The sequence below is a fragment of the Pezoporus flaviventris genome, unplaced genomic scaffold (assembly GCF_033815535.1).
Source record: "Pezoporus flaviventris isolate CSIRO_AGI_PZ_B2104156 unplaced genomic scaffold, CSIRO_AGI_Pfla_v1 ptg000002l, whole genome shotgun sequence".
In the NCBI taxonomy this organism is placed as follows: domain Eukaryota; kingdom Metazoa; phylum Chordata; class Aves; order Psittaciformes; family Psittacidae; genus Pezoporus; species Pezoporus flaviventris.
This window is the reverse complement of record NW_026892550.1, coordinates 6,654,853-6,666,970: the sequence shown is the minus strand read 5'-3', so window position 1 is coordinate 6,666,970 and position 12,118 is coordinate 6,654,853. Positions and strand designations below refer to the sequence as shown.

At 37.2% G+C, this 12,118-nt stretch overlaps 1 protein-coding gene across 2 annotated transcripts in view; it reads right to left on the bottom strand.

Moving 5' to 3' along the window:
* The window catches only part of HTT (huntingtin), an 84,139-nt gene that overhangs the window by 33,332 nt on the left and 38,689 nt on the right, over window positions 1-12,118 (bottom strand). For both annotated transcript variants that reach the window (XM_061467797.1, XM_061467804.1), the window contains 13 exons: window positions 11,545-11,747; window positions 10,532-10,658; window positions 9,731-9,858; window positions 8,923-9,033; window positions 8,268-8,345; window positions 7,406-7,629; window positions 6,760-6,838; window positions 6,465-6,626; window positions 5,783-5,838; window positions 4,854-5,002; window positions 4,082-4,218; window positions 2,001-2,117; window positions 403-525 (listed from right to left, as the gene is read on the bottom strand). In XM_061467797.1, coding sequence (XP_061323781.1) covers window positions 403-525; window positions 2,001-2,117; window positions 4,082-4,218; window positions 4,854-5,002; window positions 5,783-5,838; window positions 6,465-6,626; window positions 6,760-6,838; window positions 7,406-7,629; window positions 8,268-8,345; window positions 8,923-9,033; window positions 9,731-9,858; window positions 10,532-10,658; window positions 11,545-11,747 — 1,694 coding nt within the window. The remainder of the gene's footprint in view (window positions 1-402; window positions 526-2,000; window positions 2,118-4,081; window positions 4,219-4,853; window positions 5,003-5,782; window positions 5,839-6,464; window positions 6,627-6,759; window positions 6,839-7,405; window positions 7,630-8,267; window positions 8,346-8,922; window positions 9,034-9,730; window positions 9,859-10,531; window positions 10,659-11,544; window positions 11,748-12,118) is intronic.

The following is a 12,118-nucleotide window of genomic DNA, read 5'->3' as shown; positions in this document are numbered from 1 at the left end:
AGAATGGAGCAAGCACTTTTATGTTCAGGTCTTCAAAAATGCTATTCTTGTGATAACTGTCAAGCTCATGCTCACTTTGTTAAACAATCTCTCAACTACAGAAACAGTACTAATACTTGTATGAGAAAAATTTGACTTACCTGTGGAATTGTATTCTAGATTTTGCTACAACAGTATGTTTCTCTACATTCCTGATCAACAAAATAGAAAATGAAGCCAAATAATGCATAAGCAGAACATTCCTGTATGAAGTATTCCCAGTTGGTAAATCATATTAGTTCTAACCAATTATTTCCTAAAATCTGGGGCTGGCACTTTAACACCATGTTGCAAATTAAGAAGCATACTTTATGGTTTTGTATGAAAGACACCAGATTCTCTCTTCTGGAAGGAACTGCTTACCATTGTTTTAGGAGTAATGAACATACTCCTTAAAAGCATGTCCACAGGGCGAAGGGACGAAGGAGCCAAAATTTCAAACAAAGTGTTCAATACTCCCAGAGCATCATGAGAGTCTATATGCATCTGTTAAAGAAAAACACAAAACTAATTTGTAACTATCCACTTAAGGTAAGTGCAACACAACATTTCTATGACATCCTGTGTGTAAGGAAGCTGTCCTTTAAAGTACAAAATTCAGAGCAACCAAAAGCTATGAAAGGTAAAGCTATGAAAGCCTACTCTCCCCAACCATGAGATGTCCTCATGGGAGTGGGCATCTGCCATCATAGGGTAAAGAGCACTAAGGGCACAATTTCACTAATTTTACTTTTTATCCTTGAAGTAAGTGGTTTTTAACTCCAGGAAAGGTGTATCAAAGACAGCAAGAGACACAGGCACATGCTGGAGGGAGTCCAGCAGAAAGCCACATGGATGGTTACATTTGCTTGGAGCATCTGCCATACAAGGGGCACCTGCCATTGTTCAGCCTGGAGAAGGCTCAGGGTGATCTTTATCAACATGTAAAAGTATATGACCAGGTGAAGTGGAAGGAGGAGACAACTAAAGTACACAAGAGCGAGCCAGAATCTTATCAGTGGTATCCAGTATCAGGATGAAAAGCAATAGATACTAGGTAAAACACCGGAAATGTGATTTAAATACAGGGAGTTTGTTTGTTTTCTGCCTGTAAGGATGCTCAGACACTGGAAGAGGATGCACAGAGAGGTTACAGAGGCTCCATCCTTAGAGCCTGTCACAACTTGACTACACATGGTCCTTAGCAACCTGCTCCAGTAGATCCTGGTTTGAGGATAAGACAATATCTAGAGGTCTCTTTCAATCTTAACTATTCCATGATTCTACGGTTTATTAAAGCAGTTTCAGACTACATCTTTCCACCCTCTTCATCAAGAAAAAAAAATGTAATTAGATCCAACTGCAATTACAAAAAAATAATTTTGACATTGTAGAAACATGGGAGAATCTTCACACCATTTAGAAAGTGCTCTGATATCATCATATATGTAAGAGAAGTAGAATGACCTTCCTATGGAAACAGCCTTGAAGATACTGCACATACTTCATGCTCATAGCAGCCTTCCAGTATCTGAAGGGGGCCTATAAGGATGCTGGGGAAGGACTCTTCATTAGGGATTGTAGTGGTAGAACAAGGGGTAAACGGGTTCAAACTTAAACAGGGGAAGTTTATATTAAAGAGGAAGTTGTTTATTGTAAGGGTGGTGAGGCACTGGAACGTGCTGCCTAAGGAAGTTGTGAATGCTTCGTCCCTGGCAATGTTCAGGGCCGGGTTAGAGCTTTGGGTGACATGGTTTAGTGTGAAGTGTCTCTGCCCATGGAAGTGGGGTTGGAACTAGATGATCTTAAGGTCTTTTACAACCCTAACTATTCTATGATTCTATGATTTAAATATGACCATCACTTCAAATACTTTACCTTGCAGTAATTGTTTTTTCATATATAAAAGCCACTATTGATGCATACACAGATTACAACAACTGGTTTATATGTTTATAGATTTAAAAAATGCATAAAATAACCTGCTGTTTTGCAAGCATTGGGAGAATAATGTCAGCTATTTGCCGGGACAGTCTTTTCCATTTGTCTTCATTTTCTTTATGACACTGTTGCAATACCAAGATGAACATTTCTAGCACCTGAGGAAAAGTCCAAAAGAATGCAAGTAAACACCCACACACTAACAGGAAACATTTGAGTAATACTGTCATGGGAAAAATATTTACTGTTTCATCCATTTGCCAAAAAGAAAAGAAAACCCACATGAGAAATCACACAACACACTTAAAACCCATTTTCAGGTCAAAAGCTTCTTCTTAATTATGCCTTTTTGTTTAAGAATTTTCTAATTGCTTTTATAAATTAAAAAATAAAAATAAAAAAGCTTTATTGATCCTTTTAAAAAGGATTTGTCAAAAGACTGCTCAAACAACTGCAAATAGGATACTGTATCTAAGCGCCATATTGCATACTCAACAAAGATGGGAGAAAGAACATTTCCTAGATGTATACGTTTTTCTTCATTCTAGCTCAAAAAAGTTTAAATTTGGTCAAGGAAACAAAACAGACATTTTTATGGAGCTCATTCACCTGGGATATGTCACTTTCATATAAAAGTTTATAGGAGAGGATAAAATGGAGGACACCAACAGCAAAGACCAGTTCTAGTAATTGAATGTATTACTAGTTTGAGAGTTAGAGAGACCTCACTTTCAAGGACAGACAGGCCAAAGGAAACTGGTTCAGAAAACCAGTTAGATGGAGCACTTGTAAAAGAATTCAAGTAGTTCAGATTCAAAAACACAGACAATTAAAAAGAGATCACCAGATGATTTGCTTCCCTGAAAGCTTTCTCATAAGAGAGGAGATAAAAGTGATTCTGGGCTGAATAACTTGACTTTGGAGCTCCATGGATGGTAGCTACAGTCATAACAGAAACAAGTTAAAGGTTGCAGCTCTTGGAGCCTCAGAAGTTACAGAGACATGACTGCAGAACACCCCAGTCACAGCTAGGGAAGAACAGAACTGCCCAGGGGTTGATTTATACATACTGCACCAGCAGAATGGGACAGAACAAGAACTACAAATGGGATGGTGTGGGAAGAGCAGTGCATGGGTGGTCTTTAATAGGTTAAGTGTGTCAGAAGAGAATCTGCTTGCAACTGCAGTACCTTATGTAACACAAAGTTAATCACTATTTCATATCATGTGTCTACAGGGTGTCATCATATAGTTATATTAGTCATTTTATGATTATAAAACTACACATTCAAAAGAAAATGTGGATACACAAAATTACCCCAATCTGAACATGCAGTTCCTAACAAATTATTTTGACAAGATGTACTTTTTTCCAAGTGTTCTCAGAAAATACACTGCTTACATTAGCATATGCTTTTTCACATGATGGAAGGAAAACTGTTAAGCACACGAATAAGCAGTAAGATGCCATGCTCGTCATGTCACTTCTCTTAAAATTACCTTTATGTTTTTCTTCTAAACAAAGTGTATTGAGAAAGTAATTCCTATACTCCTACAAGGCAGAAACATGTTTTCCAGACCCACGAGGTCTGGGGCAAAGTAGTAAATGTCAATAATTGTCTAGCTACCAGTTTCATTACCTTACTGAAATAATTCATATTTTACAGTGTTAATTGAAAATACTGGTATTGTACAGCAATACCTAAATCATCTCTGGGCAGCATGTTTCATACTTTTAATTCTGTCCTCTCTTCTAATTTTACCCCCATTCTTTCAAGTTCATTGAATCCTAATTTATTTCAACTTTCCTACTGATCTTCTGTTTATTCAATCTGCGACACAACTAAGACCACAATCCTAACTGGAGCTTTTCAGTGCTTTGTTACCATGACCTGATTATAAAATCCCACAGACATGTTATTTAACTTGAAATACTGATTTGCAGTGCAGAACCCTTCCCTATGCCAAAAAAAACTTTGCATACTCTCTATAAGGAAAGATCACACACAGAATCCAGCTATTCAAGTTTTGTATATGAAGTCATTAAAATTGCCTGAAGCATTTTTAGCACAGCAAGGTTACCCTTTTATAGGCCATAAACAAGGGCATTTTCCCCTCATACCTGATGGTACTGTATAAGTCTCAGCAGCATTGACACGACCACTTCTTTTTGTGTTTCCAACTCTTTTCCAGCATCAGCTTTATTTGTTCCTCTTAACACAAAGAGATCATGAACAATGGGTTGCAGAGCTGGTATTGCTGAAATGAGATTTGGTTTTCCAACATGAGACAAGTCGCTCTTGAGCAGTGTTTTGTTGTACAGTTCAGCTACTAAACTGTGCTTTTGTTCATTAAAGTTTTGCCCACAACCCCCCCAAAAAAACAGAAACAAAACCCAAAGCAATAAAACCCCACCAAAATTATCATGCATAATGATGTCTATCTTATTATTTCTAGTAGAAAATTTATATTATGGACATATTTGCCCATTCTCATAGAGCTAAACTACAGATATTTTTATAAAGTATTTCTTAGCAGAATCACTGTAAATTATGAGAAAGATGCTTCTAGTTAAAGACCAAAAGTGGAAGGAAAGTGAAAGGGACTAAAAATTAAAATCAAAGCTTTTAGCATGGTGCTGTGTTATAAACTTACTACCTAATAAAGTTTCAAATAAAAGCTTTGTCGCTATTATGTGCTATGCAAAATATAGGGTAGCAGCATTAGTAGGGTACAATAAGCTTCCTGAAGGAGACTTATGCATTAAAGAATTCAAATTCCAGTGTATTCTGGAATAATCAATGTGATTACAGTTTTCTATAGCTTATTATTCAATACTGGTTTTACTCCTGAACTATTACTAACAAGGGTTGGTGCTTTCTTCTTTTCATTACCATGTGTAACAGCTTTCCTCCCACTGGCCATAATACCATCACACAGCTGAATGATCTTAGGAATTCCGATTATCTGTTTGGAATGATACCGCTCATAAGACAGCAACACCAGGAAAAAAAAGATATTAGGAATAATTGCCTCAGACTCCCTGAAAACAAAAAATGAAAAGTGTTAAGTCTGAATTGCACAACTCCATTCAGTAAAAACTAATCTTTTTCCACTGTTTTTAAGAATGCGTTGTTCTATTTTCATACAGTATTTCTGCAAGTTTTGTGCCTTGCTCTTTATTACGTTGGGGTTTTTTATCCCCCAAGGGATTTCTTTCAAGCTGTGACCATTACAGTGTGCTGGCACACAGTTACTAGTTTTGTAACACACTACCTAATGCACATAACACACATTGGATTATTACTGTAGGAGATTCACAGACCAAAAAAAACCCCTCATCTGTTCATAAAAGCTCAAGTGTGAGAAAGAAAACTGAACAGCTGACAGTAAAAACTCTATTGCATTGCTCATGATCTATTAGGTACTATACAAAACGTATGAGGGGATCAGAATGCATAGTGATTCACACTGACTCCACAATAGGAAGAAGTAGCTCTCCCTACAGTAACTGAAACCTAGTGATGAAGTGCTGATTCCAGAAAGCATAGCTTGTTGAGGGTCCCAAAAGAATGGTTTTACAATGCTAAATGGAGAAACAGAACAACATAGCTTAAGATTTCTACCCCCCACCACACACACACTTCCTGACTTCTTCAGCCCCGTATCATCTGAAAGGGCTGCCACTGGAACCAGGGAATCAACAAGCGCATTGCCCAGATGGTAACTCTGCCTTTCTCAGGCAGAACCAGCAAAACAAATCACTACATGCTCCAGACAGTTTAAACACATAGTGTTCAAAGGATCTTTATTAATTTCATACCTGAACTGTCCTACTTCAATGTATTCAAACTGCTTTAGGACAAATCCAATAAACACCTAAAAAGAGAATAAAGTATACAAAAAATAGAGAGACATTAATTTTCATTGAAATAATTCTGACAATTACAAAAGTGTATATTTTGGAAAGAGCAAAAGACAGGCATCAATCATCACATATAGTTAATTCTAACACTTATGAAGTGTTCCCCCTACAGTTACAGAAGATACTGAGAATCTTCTTGATGTTAGAGCTTAGAATAATTTGCATGAACATACGCCACATTTTACCTATAGTCTGTATATTGTTAAGTATAACCTTCTCAGTCAGGTAACATGCATATTCTTAATACAGAAAGATGGTACTTCTATTTGTAAATTAAGTTTTAACACCACATTGTATTGTCCACATCATCTTATTCTTAATAATTCAATCTGATGAACAGCTCTTAAATAGTTGTTGGAAAGCTTAGAAAGTAATTTCCATGCAATACAGAAATCAGAAATGTGAAGCTCTCTGCGGCTGGCGGTGGGAAGAGGGCAGAATTTGAATCTCTCCCTCCTGTAAGTCTTTGCTTTCACCTATAGTACAATGATTGGACTGCTGCAAGTATCTTTGCTGTAAATATGAAGCCTATGGGTGAGATATCAGTACTACAAGTTTCCCCAAGTGGTGAGGTACCAACCTGATCTGAATCCAGAAGACAGTAGTTAACTCGTAGCTGAACCAGTTGAGCAAGCAAGTCTAGAACTTGTCTCTGCAGCTGGACCGATGTTGTTGTGGTATATTGTTTCAATGCTTTTATGACAAGGGGTTCAAATAAACGAATGTGATTGTGAATAGCATTCTGTAATAGAGAGATTTTAAAGTAATCTAACATCTGAACACGTCTCTGGTTAAAAACCAAATTATGTTTTAAAGGAGGCAAAATGTTTTAAATCTAAGGTACAGCACTTTCAGGAGTACACAGATACAAGTACCTTATCAGCACGATGTTTTGCTGCACTGGTAATGCTAGTTTTCAGTTGTGTAGAAACTTTTTGCAGCACATCAAACCATCTGTCATAAAAAACAAACAAAAACCCATTAGCATTAAGAAAAATGGGGGTACAAACACACTCTCCTTTGATGCATATTGTTTTACCAATGCCAACTTTTGTCTACTTGACTGTTTCAAGATTCTTAGTAAAAATGAAAGAACACAGACAACTTACAGTACACTTTTATCAGATCACAGAGATTTGTGGACAAACATGTAGCAGAGAAAGTTTCTGGTCTTTGGTTAGCCATCCTTTGCCTTTCTTTTAAGGCCATTTGCTCTAATGACCAAACTAAATAGTTTTGAATACAAGCATTTAAAACTATTATGCTTTTTAAAAACCTTGCGTAATACCCATTTTAACAATTTAGCTTTGATTTGTAAAACTCATTAGAGATCATCAATACAGTGTTCCATTCAGGATGCCACTGCCACGACAAATTACTTTTCTTAAGTCTACAGGAGAAATAACACACAATACTGCAATTTCAAGTTACTTAGCTCCCCTATGATACTTGCATTTATGAAAAACAATAAAAAGAGATTCTAGTTCAAGCTAACATTATATCATAAGGGAAAAAAGTTACCCTGAAGCATCGTGTTCTTGCTCAGCCTGAACCATGTTCCTCAGACTAGCATCAGCAAGGGCCTGTGTAAAATGTGTGTATGGTGCCATGAAGCAATAATGATAGAGACCAGGTCTCAAATTCGAAGAACCTAAGCGTTGAGCTTTGCCTTGAGCTTTGTTGGGGTTTGAAGACAAGCCATCATACTGAGAAGCCAGATTTGTCCCAAACAATGTTTTCAATAACTAGAGAAGAAAATTGGAAGGGAAAAAAAAAAGTTAACATTTCAGGAAAAGGAGGGACAAACAAACCAAGTTGACTCCTCATCTTCCCAAAGGACTTAAGAGGAAAGGTTAAAGTTGCAAACTGTGGATAAAAGAGAAAAAAGATGGAAAAAAAACAATCCACACCTCACCCAAAAAGATATGACTGTTTTCATGACTTAAGCTATTTCCATGTGACATCTCAATAGTCTACTAATGCTCACCTCCCACCAAAACTAAGCTTTGATGACTTGAACTCAAACATTTAACTGGAAGCCATCAGTAAGGCAGTTCTTTTGACTTATTTGCCTTGGTTTTAATGTAGTTAACTGCCTACAGAACATATTTGGCAAGGTAGGAAACAACGTGGTTTTCTGAGCATTAGCTAAAACAGTTCTCTGAATTGGAAGCAGCTCAAGAAATTACATTATTCAGACAATATCAAGTTTCAGAACAAGCAATGAAAAATTAAAGAAAACACGCTCTGTTTGCTCCACCTGGGCTACAGTTTCCTCACATTACTTCCCTTAAAAGAATGTGCAAAGTCTTAGTGTCCAACTGATAACCTCAGGACATCAGGATTAACCTCCCAGTAACACACAAAATAGTTACCTCCTTACCTGCTGCACACAAACTGTTGCCATTGTCGGCTCTCTGTTGAAACACGATTTTAGGTATCCCAAAATTTCTTCGACACACTAGAAAAGCAGAAGATAAGTGAACCTAGTTGCCTTTTTATTTTATCACATGCAGCATTACTATGAAAACTGGACAACAACACAGGTTGTTTTACTAACTAAAACTACAATAATTTAAGGGAAATCATGGGGGTGTGCAAAGGAATAAAAGAATGCAAGATCTGCCTCCTAATCTTAAAGCACCACAATTCACAGCACCACAGTTAAGGAACAAAAACATATCAAGACACAGGAGAGGAATGGGAGCAGTATGCTTTCTGACATTTTGTATATTTAACAAGAGTATATTTAAACATATTAATAGAGTAAGGATGACTGAAGGCAAGCCATTTTCCTGGTAAGAAAAACCTCCACATGAAATTTAAACAGTAAAAGATTACGCCACTTCTCAACTACAGCAATTTAACCTGGAAAATCTGCTTTAGCACTCTACCCAACACTGTGGTAGCGCAGCACTTCTAGGACTGCTGTCTCTCACAATAGCACCAATTTTAAAATCAATATGTGGGTTTTCGCCAACAAGGACAGAGATACTGGAAAATTTAACTACAAAAGAAAGAACACACAGATCTCATACCTTCCCAATGTCTTGAAGAGTAGCAAGTTCCAAGATTTGAGACAGAACATCCAAGGCAGACCGTAAGAAACATCCAAACTTTTCATTACTGTTTTGGAGATCCAAAGTAACCTGGTCCCAAAAAGTAAAATCACACTTTCTATTAACCATTACTTCAGGAGATAAAAATTACAAAAGTGGGCATTGACACAAAAAGATCTTTTGCCTAAAAATTCAGCATGGTTTGATAAATGCCACTGACAGTTTAGGCTCCCTTATGAACGGCTAGAAAATAAGACTTCATTTTGACTAAGAAAAAAGGACCTTCTAGCTTGAGGAAGTGACAGCACCTGGAAAGGCCTAGGATGTTGACAAGCAGCAGAGAAGGGATAATGCATTTCTCAAACACAGTAAGTGTAATAAGAATACACCCCCTGAAGCATGCAAATCAGATCACCAAGCCCCCAGGGAATGCATCTTCTGTCACCTGAACTAATAAGGAAAAAGTTTACCAATCCTGGAATAAACTGCAGAGAGAAACAGACACTGGGATCTATTTGGCATTGCCAAGCCAGCAAAAGGTCATTTGGTACCAGCATTAGCCAGCAGAGAAACAAGAACAGGGTGACAATGCCTATCAGAGGGATTTGTTTGGGTTTTCTGTTTGTTTTTATTCCTGGTGGCTGTGATTTTGTCTGCATGTGTGTGTGTATATAAACTGTTTACACAGGCAAACAAATGAGTCTCAATACAAGCAGAGCCATATTTAAAAGAAATAAAATGATTGCCCAACCACACTTTAATTCAATCATCTGAGATCATGTAGTACCTTATAATTAGCATGGGTTGCTTTCAAGACATCATATAACTTCAGATATGATGGAAGATGATAAAAGCTTCCTACTGAAGATGATTTACTTGTTGGAACAGGCCCAGCAGCATCAGTTTGCCTAGGAGCTTAAAAGTATATCATAGATTAGCACAACATACTTTCTCTAGGACCCTCAAACATTACTAGACACCATGAATTTTTCAATCTGCATGCAGGTTTTAAACTGCAAACATGCATGTTGTACAACTGCAATATGAACTAGCATTCCAAGAAACTAGCCCTCTGAGACAACACAAATTAACCCAGGGGGCTTACTATTGAGTACAAGTACAATTTATTAAACAGAATTAACACCCATTCCTTTCATTCATTATTAAGGAAAAACAAAGTTTTCAAGATTCAGAATCTTGTTTCCAGGAGCAACAGAAGCTACTCCTGCCAAAAGGTGCAGAGCAAATTTCATATTCCTCAGTAAAATACTTGCAAAAACTACTTCTTAATTGTAGTCAACAGATGAGTAGATTGAGAAAAGCAGTAAATAAAAGGATTTAGCAGTACCTTGCTTTGGAAAAGCACAGTTAATTTTACTGAAAACCAAACCAGTAAGGAAGCCCTCACCTACAGCTGCCTTTCCTGCAAAGCAGTACTGAAAAAGAACTTCTGACAGTGGGTCTGCCAGCCTTTTTAAACCAAAACTTCAGAAAACCAGTTACTCAGTTTTATTTCTTCTCTCTATGCTGTAACCTTACTCAGGTGAGAATGATAGTTGGGAGGGTTAACAGGAGTAAGCGTGCTTACCTGGACTTGCTTCACCACCCTTTTTAGGGCTCATTGGCACAGAGGCCTGTTCAACAGCCTCTCTCTCTTTCCCCTTCCTCCGAATTGGACTAAGAGAAGGTGGGTTTGTGAGAGAAGGTAATGCTGCCTATGATTAAAAGAAGCTTGATTAATTTCGCATGCACAAGTAGCTTTTCTTTTTCTACACAAATATAACTGTATTCATCTTCTGTTTAAACTTCCCATTATTTGACTGACAGTTAAATTGTCTCAACTCTCAGCTTCAGGACATGGATTTCCTGGGTGAAAAGGAAGAAGTTTACTGTATTCTCTACTTTACCTCTGAACTTCAGTGTAGGTCAATGAGATGGAATCAAAACTCAATGACTAAAGTTTCTTTTGATTCCAGACAAAAAGCACTGTCCTGGTTTTAGCTGTAACAGTTCTTCTTACTGCCTGGGTTTTAAACCACAAAAAGCATCAAAAAATATTCTCACATTTTCAAAATATGAAGAAATTACTAATCCTAGCAACACTGCTTTATAGGCACCAGGCGAGTCTCAAAATGAAGATGCCTCAAAAGAACCCAAGCCAAAATGAAAACCCAAAGCCAGAAGTGCCTCACAGGAGCTGTTTTAGAAGTCAAGACACTTTGCAGGATATTGAAAAGATAGAAGAGCCATTTTTAGCCCCAAAGGAGCTCAATGCATTACAGCCAGCCAACAAAGCCAAAAGTCAACAGATGCTGACTCCATCTGCTATATACACTCCTCACCAAATTAATATTTCAGATGAATTCAGCTGGAATAAAAAGTTCAAAAATTAAGGTCATATTACAAACACTGCAGAACTAAGGAAAAACATGTTATGCGGAAGAATGATATGCATGCTCTTTTCGTGTTATTTGCTTTCCTACCCATAATGGAGTCATATTATCAAGGTATGAGATGAGATAGTTACCCATATTAACTCTAAAATTAAGAGGTCTTTATCACAGCAGTATTTACATCACACAATCTATTTTTAATACATACCTTTACTGCTGGGCCAGGAGCAACATCATCCATTACATGTGCACAGATATTAATGACTTTCAGCAGGTGAGAAAAAAGCTGTTCTACTAAAGTAACAAGAGTTCGATCTGCTAGAGCTGGCCAGGGTTCCTCCTGCTTTGCAGCACCTTGGTTTGAATCATCTTCAGCACTCCAGGGATTCTTTAAGCACTTGGGAGCACTTGCTGCAATATAAATTGATTTACAGAAAAAAAATATTTAAAAGCCTCAGAATTAAGTATCAGAAAATTTCAGAGACATGTATGGTTATCCTCTCTATATGAACAAAAATTCAAATAAAGAGAGCCTTCATTTTCAAAACCAGCAGTAGGTGCATAGTTCTAAACAGCAAAGAAAGTTAACCTTTCATACCCAGCCTGTACACTAAGCATCCTGCATGTCCCCTTTGGCAACTAAGAAGAAATTTGCAACTTAGAGGCAGTATATTTTAAAACATCCTGGGCGCAAGAAGTTTCTTCTTTATTTCTTCTGTTCTATCTTGCAAGTATTTTGTTGTGCAAGATTAAAACAGGGTAAGATACAGGCCTTCTAATGC